This window comes from Mizuhopecten yessoensis, unplaced genomic scaffold, assembly GCF_002113885.1.
Source record: "Mizuhopecten yessoensis strain PY_sf001 unplaced genomic scaffold, ASM211388v2 scaffold7147, whole genome shotgun sequence".
NCBI classification, from domain to species: Eukaryota; Metazoa; Mollusca; class Bivalvia; order Pectinida; family Pectinidae; genus Mizuhopecten; species Mizuhopecten yessoensis.
This window is the reverse complement of record NW_018406904.1, coordinates 409,301-421,021: the sequence shown is the minus strand read 5'-3', so window position 1 is coordinate 421,021 and position 11,721 is coordinate 409,301. Positions and strand designations below refer to the sequence as shown.

The following is an 11,721-nucleotide window of genomic DNA, read 5'->3' as shown; positions in this document are numbered from 1 at the left end:
TCAATAGTAAGGTATTGTTACTACTTTTTCAGGTCAAAATAAGACATTGTTACTAATTTGTCAGATCAATAGTAAGGTATTGTTACTACTTTTTCAGGTCAAAATATGACATTGTTACTAATTTGTCAAGTCAATAGTAAGGTATTGTTACTAATTTGTCAAGACAATAGTAAGGTATTGTTACTACTTTGTCAGATCAATAGTAAGGTATTGTTACTAATTTGTCAAGTCAATAGTAAGGTATTGTTACTACTTTGTCAGATCAATAGTAAGGTATTGTCACTAATTTGTCAGATCAATAGTTATATATTGTTACTAATTTGTCAGATCAATAGTTATATATTGTTACTGATTTGTCAGATCGATAGTTATATATTGTTACTGATTTGTCAGATCAAAACAAGACATTTATACCACTTTTTCAGACCAATAGTACAACATTGTTACTTCTTTGTCAGATCAGTCACCAGATGTTGATCTTTATTTGCAGGTCGACTTGAATGGCAGGAAAAGATGAAATCTACAGGACCTGCCCCACCCAAAGTGTCCAGGTCACTGCAATGTCAGTTATCCAGTGGACTAACAGACCCAGTAATGTAAATAGAATCAACTTATATTGTATTTAAGTGAAAAACATGTAGAGCAAAATAATTTTTTGTTTTGTTTGAAGTTATTCTTATAAATTGATGGCAGTATCATTGGGTAGTACCTGTGTACCATTCCCCTGTTGTAGCTTCATTATCGTGTTGTGTGCTTATTAATCAATTCCCAACCATGTTTGACATCTGTGTATAAGCAGAAGTGTAAATTCACTGGATGTGTAAAACCATATTTCAGCATGGTATTATTAAGGGGAAATCACATAGAGGATTCTCGATCATCTTTAACGATATTCAAACTTAAATACATCGCAGTTGTTAATTTCGTTATCAATTAACATTATAAAAACAGGGATTTAAACTGTTCTTCAATTCAAAATGATCAAAGAAAGAGTTACTCTCGTTCTGACATTTTGTAAAATTAACGTAGCCAAAAACAGTTTCTACCCAAGTCCTTTCCTCAGTTTCAATGCTTGGCCAAATCCTTGCATACATGTATATATAATACAATGAGACAGCTGTGATTTCATTGGGTGGTGTTTTTGAAATGACAAAATGAATAGGTTTTGATAAAAATTTGTCCAGTATACTTTCTACACAACTTAGATGCCTTGCAGAATTCACGAATCTTCGATAAGGCTACAATAATACAGCCACAGATATTATTATTAGTGCCCTTTATTCCTTCATTATATGATGTATAATCATTTCACCGGACAGGTTGCAGGCAACACATCAACTTTCATGGACTTCATTAGATAAATCTTGATACATATAAATATATATGCAAGACCACACACTTGTGTGTTTTTCTACCGAATCAGAAAGCACAAGTTTATTGCGCGGACGAATATTTTCGTCCGCGCAATCTATGAGTGCTTTCTGATTCGTTAGAAAAACATAAGTGTGTGGTCTTGCTTTTATCACAGACCTTCCCTTCCGTATTTGGTAGAGATCGATACAAAGATTTTATAAACTTTGATATTTTTTGCAAATACCGGGAACTTTTCAGTTCGCCATACATGACAAGAGGATTCCCATAAAAAGTAGTTCCGGCTAGTAGGTAAATACAACATTCTGTATTACACATGTGCAATACAGAACGTTGTATTTCATGGTCTGAAAATTGCTTGTATTACTATAACAAGATTCAACAGGTATGTGATAAAATGTGATATATTTGAAATCACAACTTACTCTCCCAATAAACTAAGGTGAAAATAAATATGTCCATGGTTTACAATACTACGAAAATAGCACCGCTACAAACTTAGCTCTGTAAACATTTGAGCTTTCTTCGGGCACAATATTGGGCCGGACCGGAGGTCAACTTATTTGGTTGTTGTCAATATTCATGCGTAAGATTCTATTCTTTACTTTAGAACAACGTATACAGAATGTATTCATTGGTAGTGGATGCTGAATGTGTTTTTTCCCCCTTTGGCAGCAATGCTTCCAACTGGCCAACAGATCTGATCATGCAGTTGATACCACAGTCCTTGCTCAACTCCTCGCAGTTAACTCCCTTGTTTAAAAAATCGAGACAGGTGGGGTTCCACTTCAACAACCACAACTTGGAGGCCCTGCGTAACCTCTACAAAGTCATGCAGACTGGTTTTGTAAGTAACACATTTCCACTTGGTCGCGTACTCTAATCATGCTCGAACTCACCATTAACTCTCCGTTGTCGACGTCATACCATTAGTCTATGACTACTATTGACGCATCTTCTGGTGTTACTGGTACACACTCTAATTGTTGAAGTACAGAGATTATTATCAGGCTTGCACTTCCAACTTATTTTGCATAACCAAGAGGCCAAGGATGATGATATTAAGCCAGTAGCATATGCTCGGATGATCATTGGGCTACCAATGATGTTGATTTATTTATATTCATAAAAGATGCTATATAATCCTTTTATGAAGTAATAAAATTGCTTTTAGCATAGTTATGAACAAGTTTTTACAGTTATATGTGTATTATGAATTCTTGATATTCTTCTTTGTTTGATCACATTTGTTATGAACCCCCCCCCCCATCTTTGTCATTATTTGTCAGCCTATTTTTATACGGCCATCGAATGACGGGATGTAATATATATGTTATCATGTGAGTGGGCGGGCCCGAACAGGGTTCGGTCGATATCTCAAGTAGTTTACAACGAATTAACTTCAAACTTCATAGCCAGCAAGGTTCATTACCATGAAAGCTCGAACAAGTTCAATAAACGGACAGTAATTTATGGAGTTATGGCCCGTTATTCAATTGCCAAAAAAGTGTCTGCTCAAAATCTTGAGTAGATTTTCTACAGATTTACTTCAAATTTAATAGGATGGTTCATTACAAGTTTCATGATAGCTCGGACAAGTTTGATAACCACCATTGTCCAACCGTAATTTATGGAGTTATGGCCGATTATGTACAACCATACAGACAACTGCTTTAATATCAATGTATGACTGGCATATTATGTTCCGCTTTAGCCTTGTTTATTATTATTTACTTAACTTTTCAGGCTGGATGTGTGCACTTTCCCTCGAGCAGTCAGTGTGAGGTCCGCGTCCTCCTCCTCCTGTTCAGCAGCAAGCGTAAGGCTTTCATTGGTCTAATCCCCAACGATCAGACGGCCTTTGTCAACGGAATCCGCAATGTCATCTATACTCACAAGGTCAAGGTTGGTCCGCCACTGGACTGTATCCATAACAACCTATACCATGTTGTCGTAGCGTAGGGTGATGGAAGGTATTCGCATGCATGCAAACTTGTAACCCTGGCGATGTATACATACCCTAAGCATATCATTAGAAGGTCTTCTCTCACTGCTCACTGAAATTATCACCTTGATATAGAGGTTAATGCATTTTCATTGAATCTGATCTTCACAATTCTTTCCTGATAATTTACGAAATAATGTTATCTGAGTTGTTATAGAACAAAAATATAAATTGATGAAATATCTAAATTGAGCATTAAATTCATATGACAGAGTTGAACTTTGAGTATGCTGAATAAGTCTGCCTTGCATATTTCTAGTTCTGAGCCTGGTCTATAGTGTACGGTGTTGTAGTAAGGCCCTACCTATATCTTGGTCAACTCTTTTAAAGTTCTTCATAATGAACATTCAGTTGAAATTTGTTTTGTGGGTTGAAATGCAATGTATTGCTATTCCACTATCGGAATTGGATGAAGAAAATTCTAATTATGGTAGATTTTCAAGACATTCTTAGCTTGTATTTGATTGAATTACTGTAAGGGACTTTCCTAGAAATCCTAGAAGTGTTTGTATATCATTCTCTGAATTCCTACCTATTATGATAGGTGGTTTGCTGATGTAAATCCCTTTCTTGCTTCCGTTTGTCATATATTTAGCTATCTTATAGGTTCTTGCATGAACATCTGACAGCACGCAACATGATGGTTAGCTAGGGTGTTAGAAATTTTAACCTGAAGAATGAATAATAAATAATTGCTCAGCAAACAAGACTTTGCTAAATCTCGAAAATGAAAATTACTTTTTTATGATCATGATTTGCGAAAAATTTGCAATTACATATAGTTAGATTCTGACATTATTGAAATAAAGTTTTTAATCAAACTAGAGTTCTAATTTACTAGTGGAAAATTCTGTTATGCAAACATATATCTATGAGTGATGTTCAGATGTTCATATATTTTAATAGAAAGTAGAAAAGAAAGTAGAATTGACTTTTCACTACATTGATGTTGAATGGCATTTTGAAAGTACTGGTCCCCAAAACACAGAGCTGTGTGCATCTGTATGTGATAGTTGATCAGTTATAAACGTTTTAGTATAGACTCAAATAGCTTTTAAAACTGCATTATCCATTAATTATGATAAATTTTGTCCTTAGATCTTAGAAAAAAACTTGTATATGTATCACGAGTCATTTTAAACCTTAACGTTGTTAACTTTCTTCTTATGAAATACCTGTACTCTGTTGGTGCTTCTACTCGCCTGTCGAGAACAATTCTTGCCTCTTCCTAACTGGCCTGCCAGAGAGTTTTCACATTTTATTCTCTCTCATGTCTCCTTTTGGTCTGGAATCCTCGAGCTTGTTCTTCATTATAAATCTCTGGTTATGTTCATTCCAACTACATAGGATTACTGGGAGGTGGTGCTTTGTAATTTGATTCAGACAGAATGAAATAGATATATATATATTACTGTATAGTGCTTTAAATTTGCGGGATCATTGTTTCGCGGTTTCGTATTCGGTACATATTCGCGGGGTTGGGTGTTTAAATTTCGCTGTGCACCCAAATCCCATGTGTCGTGCAAAGTATTTTGATTGTCATAATTTAAGGGTTAAACCTCGAAATACAGGTAAAACGTTTGAAAACACTGATCCTGAGCGTCGTCATCCCCCAGTGACTTCACTCGAAAGAAAATCAAATGTTTATGTACCTTTGTAGGAGTAAACTGTACAAATAATATGTCGTGGCCACTTACATGTAAGTGTTGTGTTAACATGGACTGCCAAATTGTCCGGTGATAATCTGTTAATAACATGTTGTGATAAGGTCCATAAAAGTTGTTAACATTTTCGATAATTTCGCTGGTATTTAGAATTCACGAATATTAGTCAAAGCGCAAATGTAGCGAAATTAAAACCCCCGCTAAATATAACCGCTATACAGTAACTTTTTAGCCACCCACCATCAGATGATCATGGGCTGTTCAAATCACCCTTTGTCTGTGGTCTTTATACGGTATATACAGCACTATGTCTCGGGCAGTACTGAGGGTATCTTTCTCAAATTTAACATTTAGGTTCCTCATTGATCGTCTCTAGTTGTAAATGTTGAATTTTGGGACTGATCGAAAAGAGTGCAACAGCTGGTTATCGCTATTTCCCATGAAGTATTCAAAGGATTGTTATGAAGTTAACATATAGGTTTCCCATGGTCTCTGTCATAGTTGTGCATATTTAATCTTAGGACTGATTGGAAAACCAAGATGGCCAACAGGAGGCCATCTTGACTTTTGAGAGTTGAATTTTGTTAGTGCTTTTCCTTTGTGTTGGCGGAGTCGTTCTCAAATTTCACATGAAAGTAACCACATCATGCATTTACTATTTATATGACTCATCCAAACACATAATAGAAAATCAATCTGACATAGAATTAATGAAGATCTTTCAATGCGCCAAATTCCATCTGAGATCACTTATCATTTAATGAGGATTTTTCTGTTGCTTTAATGGAGGAAAATTAATAACTTTATGGCTAACCTGTGCTGTAATTTTTTTTTTCTGGTATTAATGCAGAGCAAGAAAATATATAAAAAAAAATCTGGATAATGCAGCTTTAATGAGACAAATGCTTAATTAGAATTAAATTGTGCAGATTATTGCAATTTTGGTAGTTATTATATGCTTGTAGTAAATTAAAGCCCATGCTATAATTCACATTGTTTAACCATAAATTTCAAAAAGGCAACTATTTTTAATAACTAGTTATGATATATTATCTCAATATTTTTCGTTTTAAAGTAATAATTTTTATTCCATGAGGTACTCAACAGTGCTTATGATTACAAAGTGGGGACATTCTGACTTAGCATAAGGTCATGTGAAGGAAAAGGGGTTTCTTACATCTGATGGTACACATGCTACATAACAGAAAATGCTGAGTTGACCATAATTAACCAAAAAGTAAAATAATATAAGCACTGAGGATATTTTTTCCCCTTAACTCATTCACCCCTGAAGACACATTTGAACTTTTCCAATTCAAAGGTTGGAATAGTCCATTATGAAATTTCAGGGGGGAATGAGTTTTTTTGTGTAAACTATATATATATGACAACACTTAATTAGCAGATATTTACAGAGTTTCATACACTGATGATAATTTTTAAAATTGTTATCATTGCTTAAAATCAGAAATAATTATGTACTTAATAAATCATGACTAGAAACCCCCCATTGAAACTGATTTTTATGATGGCACTTTCTTTAATGAGAGTGATAAGCAATTTGAAAAAAACCAATCAGTTTTATTTTTGTATTTGAGAAAGAAGGTACAGAAAATGCTGAATTCATCAATCTTTCAAAATGGTCCAATGTGCTAGATCTAAAAATATCTAAATGTACAAATAAGTTATATGAAATAATCGTTTAAAATGCCAGATTTTAAACTGTTCTATGGTAATGAATTAAATTTTAGCATTAAAATCTTGAGCAAAAAAATCAAACAGTAGGTAATTCCACAGATTTTAAAATTATACCTGGGGATATAAATTCCAAAAATACCCAGACTTGGCCGGTATGTTGGTGATATGCTAAGGTTGTAGCTATAGACTGCTTCAGGTGCTTTGCATGCTGGTCACTGTTGTATATCATATACTCCCATCTGTATTATCATGATTTTGTTCTTAATTATTAATTTTAACAGCATTTCTGACCAAAACATGTCGGTGAATTCCAGAAATTACTTTTTGAATTAAATATTTTGGAATGCAAATTCCTGGAAAAATTATTGGGACGTACAATATTTTGGAGTTTGATATACTCACGGTGTGGTATTTTAGTACAGTACTGTATAAACACGTATATAACGATATTAACCTTTTACTTTACCTCAGAAAACTGTTCCATGGTATATACTTTTGACTTACAACAATCCTAATTAAGTGTTTGGCCACTATCAGACTTCATTAGATAGACTTTTAAAAGAGGCAAAAAGTTTATAACATTTCCTCATGGGTTTTTTTCTTAATTCATATTATTAATGATTTTTATTTTTTTAATAATTCAAATTTACACTGACTGATGTTATATAGGGTATAACAGACAGACAGACAGACAGACAGGTAGACAGACAGACAGACAGACAGACAGTTTATTGGTATACCAAATTGCAGCTAGTTAAAATTTAAAATTAATCAAAATTTTATTGCATGGATTCAAGATTAAGCTTTTTTTTTTTTAATGGTCGAGTGAATATAGTTTTTGGAACCAAAACAATCCTATCAGTGATTTTCAGTGTTTAGTACCTGCTAGGGACTTCATTTGGGAAGGTTTGTTTCTGGATGAAGCTTTGACAGCTCATGACGATAGCTTTATGTATCAATATGTAGTGATTTATCATACTGGCATGAACTTAAGATATATCTGGAGTAATTTTCTTTAAAATTCTTCACCCAAGTGCCTGCATATTAATTGTGAAAGATAAGGTTTTGTCTCTTATCACAGTCGAAGATGCTACAGCAACAACAGCAGGGCCCTCAGCCTCCACGGGGGCCATACACCCAGGGCGTGTCTATGGCAATGCAGCAGGTACAGCTTCCCCCTACCCCATCACCATGGTTACAATGTCAAGGTCATTACATCAAGGTCAAACCCTTGGTGTATAAATTGTTGATTTCATTGTCTGAAGTCCACCATTTTTAGATCAGCAATGTGTCAATGTGAAGGCGAAACCCTTAGGGTCAAGGTCGTTCATGTCCATATCAGTCGTGTAATATGAAGGTCAACCTCTTTATATAAGGTCTATAATATCAGAACAAACCCTTGCTTTACCTCACAGATGTCAATCTTACAATGTCAAGGTTGTACCTTAAATACATCAATGAAAATCCTGCAAATTTAATACAGAAATAGAGTCTCAAAAGTTTGTCAATGTAAATGTATTAATTTTCCAAACCACAAATTATTTAATTCTTCAGCTACACGTTCTGTCTCTTCTGTAACATTATTTTGGTACAGTAATTTCAAAAATAGAAGTTTTCTCTTTATTATCGGTGAATTTAGTTTTCTTTTAAAAATCACATTGATATTGTGAATATTTAAATCACAACTTGAAAATCTGAAATTTCACTTTTCTTTTATAATGTATAATGGCTGAATTAGTTTTCCACTTAATTACCAATTCTTACTTATGTTTTTTTTTTGTTTCTGAAAATATTGTCCCTGTTTAAGCTTTGTTCTCATCTCTGAATTTCTCCACATCAACAGTTACTGATGATGTGTACAACCATTTAGCAGATACTTTGATAGAAAGAATGTAAGAGGTTTTTCATTATTTTGTTTTTTAATGAGTAAATGTGCTGCCTGTCTGATGATCATTATCTTCCTCTTTCAGTTTGCATGCTTGGGTCTTCCTAGATTTGCATGATGTGTTGTACTTGTTTGTGTATGAGTCACATTGTTAACGTCATATTGTATTATAGTTTAATTCTTTAAAGCAAAAAGACAATTTGATAAAAGGTTCAAACTTTTCAACTTTGAAATTATTATATATTCCATGCCAACATTAACTCATTCACCCCTGATGACACATTTAAACTCTTTCACTTCAAAGGTTGGAATAGTTCATTATGAAATTTTAGGGGTAAATGAGTTAAAAGAACAAAAAGATATTTGTATTTCTATAACCCTTGATACGGAATGTGAATAGATTCAACTCAAGTACAAAGCACCTACATTTGTACTTAATTTTATACCTGGGTGTGTACCTGCTTAACTGCTAGATTTCATATGATATTTTTTGTCAATGGTCGGTTGACTCTGTTGACTCATGGTAATATTTTAGAGATTGTGTAGTGTGTAAAAACACTCTTAAGTTTAAAAAGGAGTTATTCAATGGAAATATTTGCTTGGTTGCAATAATACCTTAAATTTGGCCCATCTGACAAACAAAAGCAAAACCAAAAAAAACAGTTACAGTAACATGTTATCCTACGTTTTTAACATTAATTGGGGGATTAGTGGTGATAGGTGTCCTAGAAGTGACAACTTTGTCACACCTGTAGTGGTAACAGCCTAAGTGTCATTTACACTTGTAATGGTTACAGCATAGTCAGGCCTGTAATGGTGATAGCCTTGTCACACCTGTAGTGGTGATAGCCTTGTCACACATATAGCGGTGATAGCCTTGTCACACATGTAGTGGTGATAGCCTTGTCACACATATAGTGATCATAGCCTTGTCACACCTGTAGTGATGATGGCCTTGTCACACATGAAGTGATGATAGCCTTGTCACACCTGTATTGATGATAGCCTTGTCACACATGTAGTGGTGATAGCCTTGTCACACCTGAAGTGGTAATCACCTTGTCACACCTGTAGTGATGACAGCCTTGTCACTCATGTAGTGATGATGGCCTTGTCACACATATAGTGATCATAGCCTTGTCACACATGTAGTGATGACAGCCTTGTCACTCATGGAGTGATCATAGCCTTGTCACACATGAAGTGATGATAGCCTTGTCACACATGTAGTGATGATGGCCTTGTCACACATATAGTGATCATAGACTTGTCACACATGTAGTGATGGCAGCCTTGTCACTCATGTAGTGGTGATAGCCTTGTCACACATGAAGTGATGACAGCCTTGTCACTCATGTAGTGATAATGGCCTTGTCACACATATAGTGATCATAGCCTTGTCACACATGTAGGGATGACAGCCTTGTCACTCATGGAGTGATGATAGCCTTGTCACACATGAACCGATGATAGCCTTGTCACACATGTAGTGATGATGGCCTTGTCACACATATAGTGATCATAGACTTGTCACACATGTAGTGATGGCAGCCTTGTCACTCATGTAGTGGTGATAGCCTTGTCACACATGAAGTGATGACAGCCTTGTCACTCATGTAGTGATAATGGCCTTGTCACACATATAGTGATCATAGCCTTGTCACACATGTAGGGATGACAGCCTTGTCACTCATGGAGTGATGATAGCCTTGTCACACATGAACTGATGATAGCCTTGTCACACATGTAGTGATGATGGCCTTGTCACACATATAGTGATCATAGACTTGTCACACATGTAGTGATGGCAGCCTTGTCACTCATGTAGTGGTGATAGCCTTGTCACACATGAAGTGATGACAGCCTTGTCACTCATGTAGTGATAATGGCCTTGTCACACATATAGTGATCATAGCCTTGTCACACATGTAGTGATGATAGCCTTGTCACACCTGTAGTGGTGATAGCCTTGTCACACCTGAAATGGTGATAGCCTTGTCACACATGTAGTGATGACAGCCTTGTCACACCTGTAGCAGTGACAGCCTTTTCACACCTGTAGTAGTGATAGCGCTGTCAAACCTGTAGTGGTGATAGCCTTGTCATACCTGTAGTAGTGATAGCGTTGTCACACAAATAGTGGTGATCGCCTTGTCATACACATAGTTGTGATAGCATTGTCACACCTGTACTGGTGATAGCCTTGTCACACCTGTAGTAGTGAGAACGTTGTCATACTTGTAGTGGTGATAGCCTTGTCACACCTGTAGTGGTGATCGCCTTGTCACACCTGTAGTGGTGACAACCTTTGCACACCTGTAGTGGTGATAGCCTTGTCCCATTGAAGTTGTGACAACCTTGTCACACCTGTGGTAGTGATAGCCTTGTCACACCTAAAGTTGTAATAGCCTTGTCACACCTGTAGTGGTAATAGCCTTGCCACACCTGTTGTCGTGACAGCCTAGTCGCACCTGTAGTGGTGACAGCCTAGTCACACCTGTATTTGTGACATTCTAGTCACACCTGTAGTGGTGACATTCTAGTCACAAATATAGCGGTGACAGCCTAGTCACACCTGTATAGGTAACAATCTTGTCACACCTGTAGTTCACATGTTATGATGACACTCTAATCACACCTGTAATGATAAGTCACAACTGAAGTGGTAAACAATCTTGTCACACATGTAATAAATGATAGTCTTGTCACACTTGTAGTGGTGACAACCTAGTCGCAACGATAGTACAGGGTGATGGTCTAGTTACACCTGTAATGACGATAGCCCTGTCACACCTGTAGTGATGATATCCTTGTCACACTTGTAGTTGTGATAGCCTAGTCACACCTGTATTACAGGGTGATGGTCTAGTTACACTTGTAATGACGATAACCTTGTCACACATGTAGTGATGATAGCCTAGTCACACCTATGATAATGATATCCTTGTCACACCTATAGTGCTTACAGTCTTGTCACACCGGTATGTAGTGGTGACAGGAAAGTCACATCAGCAGTGTTGATAACGTCATCACACCTGAATAGCTAACAGCTTTTTTACACAATGAATAAGCACAAGACCCATATTAGCACTAAAACT

The 11,721-nt window shown here is 36.0% G+C and overlaps 1 protein-coding gene across 1 annotated transcript in view; it reads left to right on the top strand.

The window, feature by feature from the left end:
• LOC110453159 (mediator of RNA polymerase II transcription subunit 25-like) overlaps nucleotides 1–11,721 on the top strand; it is a 39,543-nt gene that overhangs the window by 15,840 nt on the left and 11,982 nt on the right. Inside the window, exons 14-17 of the mRNA XM_021502009.1 lie at nucleotides 491–596; nucleotides 2,047–2,218; nucleotides 3,118–3,276; nucleotides 7,820–7,903. Of these exons, the coding sequence (XP_021357684.1) occupies nucleotides 491–596; nucleotides 2,047–2,218; nucleotides 3,118–3,276; nucleotides 7,820–7,903 (521 nt within the window). The remainder of the gene's footprint in view (nucleotides 1–490; nucleotides 597–2,046; nucleotides 2,219–3,117; nucleotides 3,277–7,819; nucleotides 7,904–11,721) is intronic.